The sequence below is a fragment of the Copidosoma floridanum genome, unplaced genomic scaffold (assembly GCF_036245765.1).
Source record: "Copidosoma floridanum isolate Cflo_tuat_1 unplaced genomic scaffold, Cflo_Japanese_pri ptg000019l, whole genome shotgun sequence".
NCBI classification, from domain to species: Eukaryota; Metazoa; Arthropoda; class Insecta; order Hymenoptera; family Encyrtidae; genus Copidosoma; species Copidosoma floridanum.
In genome coordinates this window covers 15,568,643-15,586,450 of record NW_028321896.1, presented here as the reverse complement: position 1 = coordinate 15,586,450, position 17,808 = coordinate 15,568,643, and the positions used below count along the sequence as shown (strand labels likewise).

General features: G+C 50.2%; 1 protein-coding gene across 1 annotated transcript; it reads left to right on the top strand.

The window, feature by feature from the left end:
* The first annotated feature begins 90 nt into the window (after window positions 1-90).
* Window positions 91-16,586, top strand: HERC2 (E3 ubiquitin-protein ligase HERC2). The gene is made up of 23 exons (XM_014349126.2): window positions 91-243; window positions 424-643; window positions 737-934; window positions 1,006-1,216; window positions 1,287-1,544; window positions 1,613-2,805; window positions 2,892-3,278; window positions 3,353-3,640; window positions 3,703-4,385; window positions 4,450-4,749; window positions 4,840-6,730; window positions 6,813-7,175; window positions 7,249-7,943; window positions 8,018-8,429; window positions 8,511-10,220; window positions 10,311-11,929; window positions 12,000-12,429; window positions 12,516-12,980; window positions 13,054-13,503; window positions 13,590-14,223; window positions 14,298-15,673; window positions 15,736-15,890; window positions 15,957-16,586. Exons 2-23 carry the CDS (start codon window positions 451-453, stop codon window positions 16,158-16,160), a joined length of 14,115 nt encoding a protein of 4,704 aa, XP_014204612.2. The 5' UTR covers window positions 91-243; window positions 424-450; the 3' UTR covers window positions 16,161-16,586.
* Window positions 16,587-17,808: the final 1,222 nt, after the last annotated feature.

Here is a 17,808-nt window from a genome sequence, read left to right as displayed (position 1 = left end):
TTTTTGTAATCACTGTGCTCACACTGCTGCTGCTCACCCAGTAGAACGAGGCTATATATATTGTTTTTCTTTCTCTCTCTCGGTGTGTTTTGTGTTTTTCTCTCTGTCAAAAGGTTCATGTTGAAGTTGAAATTAAATGTTGACGGTTCGGTGGTCTAGTGTGATAAGGAATCGCCGTTCGCCTTAGAATATAATGATGAGATACATAAAAAACGCATCATGAGGCCGGAGTTTAGCTAAGAGGTGGGTATGTGTGTTTATCATCGACATGTAATGGGTGTTGTTGAGTACATTAAAGTTAAGATCTCTTTTTGGATTCTATTATGGTTGTAACGAAACAATTTATTCTCTATTGTTTTCCATCACTATATATATTGCAGATTGATATGATACTTTTTTTTTTTTTTTTTTTTTTTTTTTCAGTCAATATATTAAAGAAAAGTTGGAATCATGAGCGGTCAGTTGAACTTTAAAGTGAGACCAGAGGTCCGTCTGGATGCCAAGTGGCTGAAGATGGACCTGCAGCGGTTCATGTGCAAAGATGGTCTTGCAGACCTTTGGAACGAGATGATTAGAGATGGAGAAATCGTTGGTGCCTTTAGCGATGGTCTGGTGAACTCGGCTGGTGTTATCGCTAAAAAAGGTGGCTCATCGTTTCTAGTTATGTTGTAACTTGAGAAATACCAGTGGATACTAAAGGCTTTTTTTTTTGTTGCTTTTTTCTCTTATATTTCAGGAGAGAATGGTCATTATTATTGTAGTTTAAGAGTGCTATCTTGTCCTTGTTGCGATGGCATTTGTGGTCCACAAAATGGATGTAATTGCGGTCCTTGCCAAAAACTGGACGACGAAGAAGAAGACGGAATTGTTACCAGTGAAAAATCTATTCCTACTCAAAATACCATAAATTCTTGGCTGTGGAGTTCTCAACCATGTAAGCGAATCTCACTCGTGCATCGATTACGAGGATGCAAGGAAATTAATAAGCTTCTACTGTCTTTTCAGCCAACAAAGAATTGAGTTTGTGCATCGAGTCGCTCATAAAAGAGCAAAGAAATTTATGCCACGAAGTTGCCAATAGTACACTGTCGGCAATCAGATTAAGACAGCGCCTAGTTATTGCCAGAAGATATTTTACTGCCTTGTCGCGACACAAACCCCAGGAGAATAAGGAAATGGCGACAACTCCTAAAACAGCAGTCAAAACACAGAAAAAGTGAGTGATTATTTATTAATAAATCGTGTATTCGTGTACTGAATGACGATATTTTTGTTTTTTTTTTCAGAATAAAACCCAGTGAAAAAGCAACAGCCGGCCTAGCGCGTGTAGGTTCCCACGCAATCCTCAATATTTCGTTTGCGTATCTGAGAAAGGCCTGGAGATCTGGTGAAGATGTCGACTCTTGCAGTGAACTGTTGACAGAGTCCTTGGAAGCCTTGCAATCGTTGTCCGAAGCCACGCTATTTGATGAGAATAACGTTTCACAAGTCTGGCTGGAAGTCGTTGAAAGATCTTCGAAATTTTTGCGTCAAGTTGTTACCGGGTACATAGAAACTTTTCACCTACATGCTATTATTGCTCCCTCTTTTTCAACAAATGTTTGTCCCGCAGTGATATAGGGTCGGGAAGGGTTCCGTGCTGTCCGGTACCAGTTGCCGATCAGTGCACAGCTCTTTGCCTATTACTAGAACTAGCCACGCAGCGGGGCACCCTGTCGAGTCTTTTGAATTCGGTGATTCTCCTGCTGCAGTTGAGCGAAAAACCCAAATACCAGGACAACCGCGTGATGCCGCGGGGCAGCTCCGCTCCTCTGATACCATTCCTGCGTCGGCTGAGTCGCATAGCTGCGACCAAGTCTCGACGTCTCGACGAGAACGTGGCTCCCGGGCCCTGCGAAGCGCTGCTCAAGTACCTACGACTGCCCGAGGCCGAGGGGACTCCCGTTGACCTGCGAAAGGCCGCGGTGATCGTCATGTGTCACCTGAGCCGACTAGCCAAGCCCCTGCTGCCCCCCATACCCGATTTGCTCAGATCCGAGACTCACACATTCCAGGAAGTGCTTGCTTGGGGCAACGTGCAGTTTGGCAGCGGGGCACCACCGTACTATTGCGATGCGATCGCCGAAATCGGGGTCAAGCAGCTCTGTTGCAGCGAAAGAGCTCTGCTGATACTCTCGCTCGGCGGCAAAGTGTACATGATGTACTATGGCTCGGAGACCCAGTATCCGCAGACCATCTACGGGTTTGCCGACGAGGTGGTCATGATCGCCTCCCACGCAGATGGAAAGCACTACTTGGGCCTCACGAGCAAGGGTATCGTTTATTCCTGGGGAAACGGCGACGGTGGGAGGCTCGGGCACGGCGATAGCTTCTCCTGCGACGAGCCTCAAGTGATCGAGGCACTGGCGGACAAAATCGTGACATACATTGCTTGCGGTAGCACGTATTCAGCCGCGATCACGAGCTCCGGCGAATTGTATACTTGGGGCCGGGGTAGCTACGGTCGTCTGGGACACGGTACGTCGGACGACATTAACGTTCCAACGGTCGTATCCTCCTTGAACGGCCACACGGTTACTCACGTCGCTTGCGGCAGCGGTGATTCGCAGACCTTATGCGTTACTAATTCGGGAATCGTGTTTTCCTGGGGTGATGGCGATTACGGTAAACTGGGCAGGGGGAACACCGAGAGTTCCAAGAGTCCCAAGATCATCGACAAGCTGCTGGATCAGAATGTCGTCAAGGTTTTTTGCGGTGGCCAGTTCTCCGCTGCTCTTTCGGCACACGGTGAAGTTTACACTTGGGGTGAGTAGCATGGATTTTGCATTCCCATAGCATTTCGATGGTAAAATTCACGTTATTTTACTTTATTTTTACTTTTTTTTCACCAGGCAAAGGCGACAACTATCGTCTAGGTCATGGCAACGAGGACCATTTGCACCACCCAAAGTTAGTCGATGGCCTGAGAAATCGAAAAGTACGCGACCTGTCAGTTGGCAGTATGCACGTGCTTGCTCTCACGGAGGATCAGCTGGTTTATGGATGGGGTCGTAACGAGTCGTACCAGATCGATCCATCTCTCGGACCCATTGTCTCGGAGCCTACCCTCTGCCCGACACTCAGTGGTAAGAGCATGATCGGCCTAGTCTGCGGGCCCAGTCAGAGCTTTGCCTGGTCCATGTCGAGCTGGTCGGTAGCCCAGCGTGTTGCCTTTGTCGTCGATGTCTGCGAAGACACCTTCAAACTTTTGGACGGTCTCCTGGCTAAATCTTGCGAAGGTTCGTCCAACGAGTCACAAACCTAATCGTAGCTCATAAATCGATGAAAGTAACAAAATAATAAATAATTTCAGGTCTGCCTGGTACGAGGCCTCCGATGCAAGATCGCGAGTGTTTGGTCGTCGCAGCCCTCAATCTACTGAGGTTGCAGCTGCACGCAATGATAACGCACAACATGGACAGCAAGTCCGTCGGGCTGGGCAACACGAGTGCACTGCTCAATTCGATAAAGACGCGTTGCGTCAATCTGGCGAGTATGTCTGGTATTTTGGCGACCATACAGGAGGCTGCTCAAGCCGTGTTACAAACTGGCTGGAGCATCATACTGCCTACGGCGAATGAACGAGCAAAAACACTGTCTGGTGAGGATGCATTTTTTTTCGGCCAATTTTAATGTTGTTACCATGAAATTGAAATCCATTAGGTTTTCTTCCCAACACCAACGCTCTGGAGATCAACAGTTTTAACTCGAGCAATCGAGGTCAGCAGTTTATGGCGAACCTTCTAGTCTCGAGCCTCATGGCCGACGGTGGCCTGGAGCTCGCACTCAAGACCGCGATCAAGGCCGAGATCACTGATTCGTCCGACGACAGCATGGACTTGTCAGCGACGACGGGCTCCAACGAGTTGAACAAAGATTACAACACCAGTGAGATGAAATCCAGCTTCAATTCGTCCAACGCCTCCACGATATCCCTACTGCAACTAGTCAAGCAACTCGTGCGCAACGGAACTTGCATCACGCAGTCGAGGTTTCGCGCGCTTCAGCAGCAGCAGCATCAGCAGTTTAGACAGAAAAGGATCGACAACTCGCCGAGCCTCAGTTTGCTGTTGAGGTTTCAACGATTGCTCGTCACGCAAATGCTCAACTGCATACGCATGTGCAGCACCGTGTCGGAATCGCAAGATCAAGAGATGCTCGGTGTCGAATCGTTGCTCAAGAAATACATTTTTCAAGTTTGCAATCACGTCACGGAAACCATGCCCGTAGCCGTAGAGCTTGCTAGTGCCAGTTCAAAAAATTTCGTCATGGTGGCTACCATTCTCAAGGCTGATATCATCAGTGTCTTGTTACCCGAGCTTATTATTTGTTTGATACTGCTCCAGGTAAATTTTTGTACTTTCATTTTCCAAGCGCATAAGCGTAAATCAACGAGTACGTATGATTTAGGTCGATTATCCAATGCTACTGTTGAAAATGAACTGGATGGAAGTGTTGTCGCCGATACTAGATGCGCTCGATCAGTTTAACCGTTTGGGACCGACGATCGAAAAAGACGACGCGGACGATCTTTCGTGGCCCGGCATAATTGCACCACAGCACAGCAACAAAATTGACATCCAAGACGAACCATCGTTGATTCGTTGGGCGGATTTGGAGAATCACAATCGCGACGGTGGTTTCTGGGTCGTTCTCAACAACAGCGTCTACGATGTCCAGGACATATCCGGATACGACGGATCACCGATGGTGAGACTAGTATTTTCATGTATACGAAAAAAAAAAAAAAAAAAAAAAAAAAAAAATTGCCCTTACGATTCATTTTTTTCTTTTAAACAGGGCTATCAGGAAACGCTAAATAAAATCAGTCGAGAGGCCCGGGGTGGCATGATGGACTCGTGTTTCGTCGGCTACTACTGCCAGCCGGATCCCCACAACATCCAATTCACCATCGATGTGACGGACGTCTGCTCGAGTCTCCTCGACACCGAACGCGCTCTCGGCTTTGTCCTCGGTTTACACGCCTACCGACTACGTCAAAGCCTCGCGATCCAACCCGCTGAGGACGAAGCCAAAGTTTGGCTCGAGGCGAACTTTCTCCGAGGTGGCCTGCAGATCCTTCAGCCTCCGAATCCGTATGAAGAAGAAAAGGGTGAGGCGCGTAGCAACAACTCGACCGCGGCCAACTCGCCAACTGAACCACCCCTCGCGCCGATCTGCACGAAAGATGAGCCACAGCGCGTTACCGACGATCGCGTGCTGGCATTTGTACAGGCTCTCGCTGAAACTCACAAAAGCGACACCTACGTTCAAGCATTTCTGGCCATAGTCGATCGGTACTGCAAGGCGAACAACTTGCTCTCGCACGTGGACTTTTGCGGTGATCACCCGGTCGAAGAGATCGGTAGGCTTCTCATGGCCGTCATTATCAAACACCTGGCCCTGGGACACGAGACGATAGCGTTGGTCGACCAGGAGCTGGCCGAGGGCAACGTCAAGCTCGGCAAGCCACTGGCCGATATGGTCAAAGCCATACACCAGACCAAGTGGAATCTCATCCGAACGCGACAGCAGCAAAACCGCAGCTACAAGGAGGTGTGCGCTCCTGCTCAGGAGAAATGCCGATTCCTCCTGTACGAAGTGCGCCCAGCCACGAGTTACGAAGTCAAGGGCCTCAGAGATTTAAAACTCTTGTTTGTCGAGCCGCGCTTCAAGCGAGCCGTGCACAGGGTCATGTCGGATATGAGCGATCTCGAGTCTCCGTCCAAGCCCGAGGACATAGTCAATACCTCGATACAGAACGCCAAAGCGAAAACCAAGGGCGACGAGCTTGAGGAAAAGGCCGATCCCTCCGCTACGAGTGCCGTTAGCGCGCTGCCGCCGAAATTCGAGGAGAATTCGAACGTCGTCAGAAAACTGACGGACAAGTTGAATCGCAAGCCCTTGGTGATGGACGCCAACCAACTACTGAGCAACATAATCAATTTCGTGACGACGGAAGAGAGCGGTGACGTAGAGACGCTCAAGCGCGCCATGTACTGTCAGATTCAGCGTGTAAAGATGCGAGAGCAAGGCCTGCAGATGATACAAGAACTGCTGCTAAAGGACCACTTGATCACGTCGGTCAAGTATTCGCTGCTCAACGGCTGGCTGGGCCTGACCCACGAAAACAAACACCTGGCCCACGGGATAACGCACTGTTTGAAAAACATACAGTCAGTCACGCCCTACCTGAGATCAAAGATCATATTGGCCGAGTCTAAGGTGACGCTTTGGGCCATACGAGCATTGCGCGGCTACATCATACAAGCGGAACTGCCCAACAAGTCGAACAAGGTCAGCGGCAAGAGCAGTTTGAATCAGCTTTTCAGAAAGCTGCCCAGGGCCAGATTTTTACTGACGATATTTGGCATGCTCACCGGTCACCATCACGCCAACGAGATCGGCTTGCTCATCAACTCGGGACTGTTGTCGAGTATACTGACGCTGCTCAGACAGATAGGCCCGTCCAAAGTGTCGCCCATGCGGACAAAGGTCAAAGAGTCGAGGAGCCAGGACACGGGAATAACGGCCATCTACGAGGACGTGGTGTACAAGTGCGACAAGTCGATACAGATGAGCGGACCGGAATTGGCGGCGCTCATGAAGCTTGGAACGAGAGTCGTGCGGGGTGCCGATTGGAAATGGGCCGAACAGGATGGACCGTCGCCCAGTGAAGGAACGGTCATAGGTAACTGTTTATTTTATTATTATTATTATTTTTTTTTTTTTCATGTTGAAACGCAAATATTTTTACGCCTCGTTGCGCACAGAGGAGCTCGGCGTCGATGGTTGGGTCCGAGTTAGGTGGGACAACGGCATAGCCAATTCGTATCGCATGGGCAAAGAGGGTAAATTCGACCTTAAGCTCGCGGAGCCACCTATACCACCGGAAAGCGACTCGGAAAGTGAGTCACCGCCAAGCGTCTCGGAATCCATCAGGGACGGCTCAAGCGAAGTTCATCCGACGACTTTATTGAAAACCGCTTGCGTTACGTTGCTAAGGGCCATTTTGCTCTCCTGCGGCATCGAAGCTCAACAGGTGCAAGCTTCGGCCATAAGAACTCTGTCCTCCGTCCTGCGTGGAATCATATCCAATGCTAACAAATCCGACACCAGTATACAGACGCAGATAGGTGTGCAAAAAACACTTTATTTAAAAAAAAAAACATGAGATTTGAAATGATTACCCACTCGTTGTTTGTCTAGCCAAAGAACACGGAGAAACATGGGCCACTTTGAGTTTGCTTCGAGCCATATCCAGTTCACCGGTTTTGTGTCGCGCTTTGAGCACGACAGTCTGGGTGAACTTTTTACTCGGTATAGTGGCCGACGAAACAGCCGGTCGACTGCACAAGCAGATAATGGCGATACGGCTTCTGGGCACAGTTCTTCCATCCTGGTCGTCGGAGAACGTAACCGACATGACGTCATTCCTCGAAAAGTCCTTCCGTCTACTCGGTCACATTGGCTTGATGTGCGACTCCACGAACGAGCTGCACTCAAACAAGTGCCGAGTTTCCTTGACTGCTGCCCACGGCTCTACCCTTGCGGGCGAAATGATCTCTCTGATACGCAACCTTCACGCCCTGCCTGGATGGAATACCACGATAAATGCTTTCCTCGCGTCGAAATTGACACTTGCCTCGGATCTGTTGAGCGATGGTCCGCTCTTTCACATCCAGATGAACGAGAACGGGGGAGAAAATAGCCTCGTCATTCAACAAACGGTCATGTCGACGCTCAGCGTTTTGGGGGGTCTCGATAATCGGCCGAGGATCGGTGGCGTGATAGAACTGGACGGGGAGTTGGCCACCATCTGTAAATTCACCCACTCGTCAAAGTTGAGGATACAGATGCACGAAAGTGGAACGCGCAAGAAAATTCTCTTTGTCAATTTCAAGGTACGAGCCTTTTTTATTTTTTTGTTTTTTTTTTTCCAACAGAGCACGTAACTTTATTATTTGTCACCGTGTAGGTGGTAAACGATAAATTCCATCTGGATAAGATGCCTCTTACCGAACAGCTGCAAGGCACTTGGGCAAATTTATTGCTCGGACACAGTGGTATGGATAAGCGACCGGGTGGCATGCCCGTTATTGCCGGTAACGTGAACGCGTCTATTTTGCGAATGCAACAGCATCAGTTGGCTGCGCTCAATGCTGGAAAAACGCTGATCGAGTATCAGTCAAAGCTGAGGAAAGTACTAAAGTCTGTGACCACAGGCAACGACGAAGAGCACAGCACGCTCTTGCAAGATTTGCTCGTCAGGGCCACGAAACCTCAGCCCCTCAAGTCTACGTTTAAAATCGAAGAGTTGGAAACTGCCGCCCTCATCATTAGCCAGTACCTGGCATCGGAATTGAGACACACACCAATCCACTATCCTGGTAAGTGTATTATTTTTTTCTTCGTTTTAATCACTCTTTTGGGGGGTTTTTTTTTTTCTCATGGCATGAAACTTGTTGCAGTAAGAGCTTCGGGTTCGGAACCAACATCTCCCACTTCGGACACGTCCTTAATTTCGTTGACATCGAGTCAGAAACGCAAAAACATCGGGAAACCAAGCAGCTCGGCAGCCATCGTCGTCGGAAAGTCGGCCAGTCCAAACAACAGTCCACTGGTCACTCAAATCGTAGAAATGGGCTTTGAAAAGAGCCGAGTCGAGTTGGCCATTAAAAATCTGAGTGCTGTCGAGGGCAGCAACATAACGCCCGAAACCATCGTCGGGTGGTTGCTCGAAAATCCAGACGTCGTCAGCGACACGGAAACGGTATCGAGTTTCGAGGACGCCTGTGAGTCGGACGACTCGAGCAGCGATGACGCCGAGGACGATCCATCCCTCCAAGAGACGGAAGGATCCTCGCAGCCGACCTACATGAAACGATCGGATTTCCTGTCGGTCGACGAGTACGCCATCTACGTGAGAGACAACGTCAAGGCCGGAATGCTCGTGAGATGCTGCAAAACCTACGAGGAAGTGGAGTACGGGGACGTCGGCCAAGTCGTCAAAATCGATCCCGAGGGTCTGCACGATCTAAACGTCCAAGTCTCTTGGCAGCAAAAAGGGGGCACCTACTGGGTCAGATTCATCCACATCGAGTTACTGGGACACCCACCCTCACTGCCAGGACCACCGGCTCTAAAAATCGGCGACAAGGTGCGCGTCAAGCCCTCGGTGACGATGCCCAAGTACAAGTGGGGCTCGGTCAACCATCTAAGCGTCGGCTTGGTCACGGCTATCTTGAACAACGGCAAGGATGTGTCGATAGATTTTCCTCAGCAGAACAGCTGGACCGGACTCGCCGCGGAGATGGAGCGCGTCCCTTCGTGCCATCACTCGGTCTCGTGCAACTCGTGCCACGTCTCGCCGATCTCGGGGCCGCGCTTCAAGTGCAAGCCCTGCGAGAACCACAACCTCTGCGAGAACTGCTTTTACACGAAGCGCACTCACCGTCACGGCTTCAATCGAATAGCCGAGCCGGGCTCGCCGGCCGTCTACGCCGGCAGACCCGGCAGATACCACCGACAAGATCTACTCGAGCCGTCGCTGCTGGACGACTGGTCCAAGTGCATACGCACCCTGAGCGTCTCGTCGAACGAGCGCATGGCGACGCGGCTAGTCGACGGCTCGAACAAGTACTGGCAGAGCTGCGGCGTCCAGGGCGCCCACTGGATCCGCTTGGAAATGCTGCCAGGCATCCTGATCCACTCGCTCAAGTTGCTCGTCAATCCGCACAACGGGAGCTACGTACCCTCGCTCGTAGTCGTCAGCGCGGGCGACTCTTTCGACAGTATGCACGAGCTCGCGACAATCAACGTGCGACACAACGACTCCACCATCTGCCTACTGCAGGACGTCAAGGTTTACTACGCCTGCGTCGAGATAGCCGTCAAACAGTGCAGGAACGGTGGCATCGATTGCAAAATCAGCAAACTCCAGATTGTCGGCTGCAAGAAGCTGGACCATATGACCACCTCCGTGTCCTTTTTGGCGTCCGACTGGGAGGTTGTGCAGGAGCAAATGTCGACCCATAGATCTGGCGACGCCCAGCAGAACGCCGCGGTCTACGTCTGGGGACTCAACGACAAGGACCAACTTGGGGGACTCAAGGGCTCGAAAATCAAGTTGCCCGTCTACAGCGAAGTACTGTCCAAACTGAAGCCCATTCACATAGCAGGTATAATTTCTCTTGTGAAAAAAAAAAAAATAAATAAAAAAATAAATAAATAAATAATTGAATGATTCATGTCCGTGTTGTTCGACACAGGTGGCAGTAAAACTCTCTTCATCGTGAGCCAAGAGGGAAAATTGTACGCTTGCGGCGAGGGTACGAACGGCCGCCTCGGTCTCGGCGACAACAACAACGTGTGCGAGCCCAAGCCGATTCCCTTCCTCAGTCAGTACATCATAAAAAAGGTGGCCGTGCATTCCGGTGGCAAGCACGCGCTCGCCCTCACGCAGGATGGCAAGGTCTTTTCGTGGGGCGAGGGCGAGGATGGCAAACTCGGGCACGGTAATCGCTTGTCCCTCGACAAGCCCCGGCTCATCGAAGCCCTCAAATCCAAAAGGATCCGTGACATTGCCTGCGGCTCTGGACACTCGGCTGCGATCACGAGCAACGGCGAGCTCTACACTTGGGGCCTCGGCGAGTACGGTAGGCTCGGCCACGGCGACACGACCACGCATCTAAAGCCAAAATTGGTCGAGGCTGTGGTCGGACAAAGGGTCGTCCAGGTGGCTTGTGGGAGCAGGGACGCGCAGACGATGGCTTTGACGGAGGATGGCACAGTCTACTCGTGGGGGGACGGTGACTTTGGAAAGCTCGGCCGAGGCGGTAGCGACGGCTGCTACGCACCCCTGGTCATAGACCGGCTCAACAGCCTCGGAGTCGTGCAGATCGAGTGCGGCGCCCAATTCTCCCTCGCGCTCACCAAGTACGGCGAGGTCTGGACGTGGGGCAAGGGCGACTACTTTCGTCTGGGCCACGGGAACGACATGCACGTGCGCCGGCCAACGATGGTCGACGGCTTGCGAGGCAACAAGGTCGTGCACGTGGCCGTGGGCGCGCTGCATTGTCTGGCGGTCACCGACACCGGCCAGGTCTACGCGTGGGGCGACAACGATCACGGACAACAGGGCAACGGGATGACCGTCGTCAATCGCAAGCCCTCGCTCGTTCACGGCCTCGAGGACGCAAAGGTCAACAGAGTTGCCTGCGGCTCGAGTCACAGTATCGCGTGGGTGCTAACCGATCAACCGACCATCGACAACCAGGAGCCCGTTACTTTCCCCACGCCCAAAGATCCGCTGGGGGAAGCCACGCTCGGTCTCGTGCACCATCACCATCATCATCATCAGGACAAGAGCGAGCCAGCACCGGTAATGACGAGCGTCAGGCCGTCCCTTGCTCACATCGTCCTCTCCCTGGAGAGCAACGTCGCGAAACAGCAGGCTCTGCAGCACGTCATAAATGCCCTGTCCATCATGCAAGCGCGGACCGCAGTTGTGACGGCTCTGCAGAGTCACATAGCTCAAACGAGCAACGGCAAAGGGAACGCGTCCCCGGAGCCGCAAGACGCAACGATGAGCTCGAGCACGGGACCGACGGTTCGTTGGGGTAGCAACGACGTTATCGGAGAAATCGCTCAGGGTGGTGGCGAGAGTCTGGCTAATGTCTCCGAGGTTGCGAACATTGTCGCGAGTCTTCGAGCCACTCCCGAGTCCGAGGACTTTCCCCTGGCCAACTTTTCGTCGTCCATGTCGATGTCGAGGTCAATGTCGTCCAGCAGCGCGATGAGCGTCATCGCGGCGACTCTAACTTCGAATGCTCAGGTCGTTGGTGAAGCAACGAGCTCGGAACCGGGTCTCGACGAGTTCACATCTCAGGTGAGACCGAGTTTTTTTTTTGTTTTTGTTCACAATAGTAAGACTTCTTCAATAATGTTCATCGTTACAGCTGACGGAAGACGACGCGCGAATGCTCGTGGATCTGCTGAAACTGGCGGTGGCCAATCGAGTTTGCGAAGGCGCCAAGGAGACTTTGTCCTCCGTATTGACGGCTCTGGGCAAAACAAATCACGCGATCGGCGCTATGCTGCTAGAGCTGTGCGTGACGGAGCTCGAAGATACGGCAGCGAATTCCAATTGCAAGAACATGCTACCGCAGCAGGTGGTCCAGGAAACTCCACATCCTTACATAGACGACACTGTTCTTCAGGGACACGTCAAGATACCGGGAGCCGAAGCCTTGAGGATAGAATTCGACAGGCAGTGCTCGACCGAGAGAACCCACGACCCGCTGGTGATAATGGATGGATTGGGAAGAGCCGTTGCAACCAAATCCGGTAGGGAGTGGAGCGAGTGGTCCACAGAAATTAAGATCGAAGGTTGGATGAAAAACGCATTTTTGATAGTTAATCTGTTTGAATTAAATTTATTATCGAGAAAAAAAAAAAAAAAAAAATTGAAACAGGTGACGAGATGCGCTGGCGTTTTTCGGCAGACAGTTCGGTGAACGGTTGGGGCTGGCGTTTCACCGTCAATCCGACGTTTCCTAGTCTAGAGTCCCAAGAACTGGGCTCGGATCGAGCTGTCCTCTCTCAACCGTCCATGGCCTTGGCCGAGTGCCTCCTCGACAACAGCTTGATCGGCCTCGACAAGAACATCACGACCCGATTGGCGGTCGCTCTCGCTCAGTGCAGTCAACTGAGCAATCTCGATACCAACCAGCGAATCTGGGCATTGAGAAAACTCCAGGTTATTGGCCAATACCATCATGCCCAGTCTGGCTCGTCACTTACGAATCTATTGGGTTCGCTGCCCCAAGCTCTGCTCCGGCAGTACGAGTACGAGGATCCCATAGTCAGAGGTGGCAAGCAGCTCATGCACAGCGATTTCTTCAAGGTTCTCGTTGCCTTGGCTTGTGATTTGGAATTGGGTACTGAAAAAAAAAACATCCAATCGTTTCGCGTTGATCAAAAACTTTTTCTAAATAAACTTTATTCCCACAGATACGATGCAGTGCTGCTCCGAGATTCACAAATGGTCGTGGTTCCGTCGATACTGTCTCGCAGCTCGGGTAGCCAAGTCCCTGATCAATCGTACCCAATTGCCGAAAGCCTTTTGTCTCGAAGTCGCAAAACGCATAAACGAAATGGTTATTGCCGACAGCAACGCCAACAACAGCCACGAAAACCATAACATCTTCAAGCAAGAGCACGACGAGCAGCTGTTGCAGTGGTTGAGTCGACGGCCCGAAGACTGGACCCTATCTTGGGACGGTTCGGGCGCAATTTACGGCTGGGGTCACAATCACCGCGGACAGCTGGGTGGCCTCGAAGGCGCCAAGATCAAACTACCCTTGCCGTGCGAAAGCTTGTCTGCTCTGAGACCCATACAACTGGCCGGTGGGGAACAAACGCTGTTTGCCGTGACTGCAGACGGGAAAGTTTACTCGACGGGTAAGCGTGCCCTGCTTCAAAAAGAGCAATCACAAAAATAATAATAATAATAAAAAAAACAAAAAACAAAAAAACTTCATTTCCAGGATATGGTGCAGTCGGTCGACTTGGTACAGGAGGCGTAGAGTCGCTGACGGTACCGACTTTGTTGGAGTCAATTCAGCACATATTCATTAAAAAAGTCGCAGTCAATTCAGGAGGCAAGCATTGTCTCGCGTTGAGCTCGGAGGGGCACGTTTACTCGTGGGGAGAAGGAGAAGACGGAAAGCTAGGTCATGGGGACAAGGACACGCACACCCGTCCAAAATTAATCGAGGCTCTATTGGGAACGGAAATCCGAAACATAGCTTGTGGTGGCCACCACAGTGCGGCGATATCGAGCGCTGGCTGGCTGTACACGTGGGGCAAAGGTCGTTACGGGCGCTTAGGACACGGCGACAGTGACGACAAGTACAGACCGGCTGTCGTGACGGCTCTTCAAGGCTACAAGGTCATCGACGTGGCCTGCGGCAGTGGCGACGCTCAAACTCTTTGCGTCACGGACGATGACAACGTTTGGAGTTGGGGCGACGGGGATTACGGGAAACTCGGCAGAGGCGGCAGCGACGGCTGTAAAGTGCCTATGAAGATCGAGTCGCTTGCCGGTCTCGGTGTTATCAAAGTCGAGTGTGGCAGCCAATTTTCCGTAGCTCTCACGAGATCGGGAGCTGTTTACACATGGTGGGTCTACTTAATTTTCATTCTTCAAACGGTTTTCCATCATAAGGAGTAGACAAATTTTTTTTTTTTTGCAGGGGCAAGGGCGACTACCACCGTTTGGGCCACGGCACCGATGACCACGTGCGCCGACCGCGCAAGGTGTCCGCTCTGCAAGGCAAAAAAATAATTTCCATCGCCACGGGATCGCTGCACTGCGTCGCTTGCTCGGACAAGGGCGAAGTGTACACTTGGGGCGACAACGACGAAGGCCAGCTCGGCGACGGCACGACCCACGCTCAGCAAATTCCACGACTGGTGCACGCGCTTCAGGGTAAAAATATAACGCGCGTGGCCTGCGGCAGTGCGCACTCTCTTGCCTGGAGCACGACCAAAGTTTCGCACAGCTTGCCTGCCGCTACGCCGATGGAGTACGATCTCGTCAAAGACTTGCCGTTTACGGCTTTGCACAAAAGACTCGTGCTGTTGCATCATTTTGCGGAAATGCTGTGTCCCAGTTTGGCCATGTTCCCTACGGCGGGCGACATGGGACTCAACGAGCTCGCCCCGATTCTCGTTTACACCATCAAAGAGGCGACATTCCGAAAAGTCGTGCAGGCAACCATGGTCCGCGACAAACAACATGGGCCTATTATAGAATTGAACAGAATCCAAGTTAAAAAGGCTAGAAGCAAGGGTGGATTCGCCGGGCCCGATGGAATCAAGTCCGTTTTTGGGCAAATGGTCTCCAAGATGTCGCTTCTCACGCAGGAACATTTCTTTTTGCCCCACCGAGTTTGGAAAGTCAAGTTTGTGGGTGAGAGCGTTGACGACTACGGCGGTGGGTACAGCGAGAGCATCGCCGAGATGTGCGACGAACTACAAAACGGCTCTTTGCCTCTGCTCATACCCACGCCAAATGGTCGGGACGACAGTGGCACGAACCGGGACAGTTTTTTATTGAACCCTACAGCAAATTCTCAGCTGCACATGAGCATGTTCCAGTTCCTTGGGGTCCTCATGGGCATTGCCATCAGGACTGGCAGTCCGCTCGATTTGAATCTAGCTGAGCCCGTGTGGAAGCAACTGGCTGGTATTCCGCTGACTCCGGCTGATCTCACCGAGGTCGATAGGTCTTACGTACCCGGGCTTTTGTGCATCCGAAACATGGATACGAAGGTTTTCCAGACCCTCGAAATGCCGTTTTCGACTCCTTCGGCCTACGGACACGACGTGCCTTTGTCCACAAAGTATCGCATGATCACACCGGATAATAGGCACGAGTACGTGCGGCTGGCCTTGAATTACCGATTACACGAATTCGACGCACAAGTTGCTGCGGTTAGAGATGGAATGGCGAAAGTGGTCCCGGTTCCTTTTCTTTCGCTCTTTAGCGGAAACGAGCTTGAAACCATGGTGTGCGGTAGCCCCGACATTCCTTTGGGTTTGCTCAAATCTGTCGCCACTTATAAGGGTACGTTTACTTTGTTTGATTGTTGCTTTTTCTCCAACGATAACACCATACGTTCGATTTAGGTATCGAGCCAACCTCTGCTCTGATCCAGTGGTTCTGGGAAGTCATGGAGGAGTTCTCCAATCAGGAAAGGTCTCTGTTCCTGAGATTCGTGTGGGGCAGAACGCGCCTCCCTCGCACCATTGCCGATTTTCGCGGACGGGATTTCGTTCTTCAAGTAAGTCCGACCGATTATTTTCAAGTGTATTTAACGTGTAAATCATGCCGATTGTCTTTATTTTAGGTAATGGACAAGTATAATCCACCGGATCACTTCTTGCCGGAAAGTTATACGTGTTTTTTCTTGCTGAAAATGCCGCGCTACACTTGCAAAAGCGTACTCCGTCAGAAGCTCAAGTACGCGATACACTTTTGTAAAAGCATCGACACGGATGAATATGCCCGAGTCCAAGCGGCTGATAGTTCGGACAGTCTCGAAGAACTTTAATTTTACACCCATCATTTTTGTTTGATAGGACTGTTGGTTTTCTTTTCCCACTAGTTATGGTTTATTTTTTCCGTTTAAATTATTTCCATGTACAGATCTCGATAGAAATGGTTTTTTTTTTTTTCTTTATAAAATTGAAACATTTCTTTAATCGCTTTGTAACATTCTTTCAAGTGAGTTTTGCGGAAAAAAAATACATTACACCTATGAGGAAGCACAAGTGAAGAACGTTTTATTGTCCACCTCGAATCAAGAGTGCGTCGGTACATTTTATTTGAGTATTAGCAACTACAGTTATATTTTGTTTTAATTGTATTATGCAAATGTGATATTAAAATTTAAAAAAAAAAAAAAAAAAAAAAAACGCGATAGATGCTTAAGATATTGTAAAATTATTTGAAATGAAATAAATTTTAATGTGAAGAACTTTATAGTACATCAACATGCTTTTCTTTCACAACGTATATTCCCTTTGTTTTTTTTGTTTTTTTTTGTTCCCAATCACAGTTTTAGCGATACTCTGATGGTGTGCCATTGCCCTTGCCCCCCTCAATGCATACACATACACGGTACACACATATAGGTATGTAGCTGATTAAAAAGTTGGCCATTTTTTTTGTCCATTTCGTTCCTCCTCCTCCTCGTCCTTTTAGCTACATATACTGGTGCCCGATACACACAACCGGTTGCACAAAGGGGGAAGAGAGAACTTCTCCGGCCGCGCCCCGCGTATGGCTCTTTTCTTTCTCTCTCGCGTCAATTGCCCTTTGTTCGCCTCTTCCAAACTGTTTTTTTGTTCCCTCGCTCTGTTCGCCGATTGACCGGCCGATCAAGTGTATATATACAGCAATGCACACTTTTATTCGTCACCGCTGCAACAGGTATAAGTTTTTTTTTGTTTTCTCATACACTTTGTATATAGGTACAACTCCAGTGAGGGCTCAATTAATTAAAGCGATTCTCGAGAGCGCGTCAATTAAAATTGCGCGGTGTTGGAGTATACAACACAGGTTTTTTATGCGTGCAATGTGACGCCCCGTAAAATTATCAACACCATACAATGTTATGTTTGTATTTGGGAGGGGAAAAAAAAAAAAAAGATTATTCTATCGTTGATTGATCATACGCGTGTGGTGGATTGACAGAAGCCCCTCTCGTCCTGCCCCCCTCTCCCACCTCTTTTTCTCTCCTCTGTTTGACGTTACCGGTCCACGAACCGTGCACGTGCACCACAACCGGGCCTTTCGCTGTCTTATTCAGATTGCTGTACTTACGTATCACATACTCATCGCGCCAACCACACGCTCTTGTTTGCGCATAGTGTCTCGATCGTTGGTTTACAGTGGCTGTCACGTAAAGTTCCTTACCGATCTCTACCGATTGTGATTCGATTTATTTATCTTTTTTTTTTTTTTTTTTTTTTTTTCTTGTGCTCTTACACCGTAAGTACATACATATAATATAACTAATCGAGCGTTATCCATGATACTGTATACTCTTTGTATAATATATAAATATACACACGTCACTGTCACTCGTGTACGAAATTTTTATTTATATCTGACGATGCTCGTCTTCTTTGGGTTATTGGCCAATTTAGATAACGTCGCTTAATTTTGCTTATCCTTTTATCGAAACCCACATGTGA

Coding starts and splice junctions, on each gene's coding strand:
- HERC2 (XM_014349126.2), top strand. CDS start 451: ATGAGCGGTCAGTTGAACTTTAAAGTGAGACCAGAGGTCCGTCTGGAT. Junction 6,731..6,812: donor CAGTGAAGGAACGGTCATAG/GTAACTGTTTAT, acceptor CGTTGCGCACAG/AGGAGCTCGGCGTCGATGGT. Junction 14,224..14,297: donor TCGGGAGCTGTTTACACATG/GTGGGTCTACTT, acceptor TTTTTTTTGCAG/GGGCAAGGGCGACTACCACC.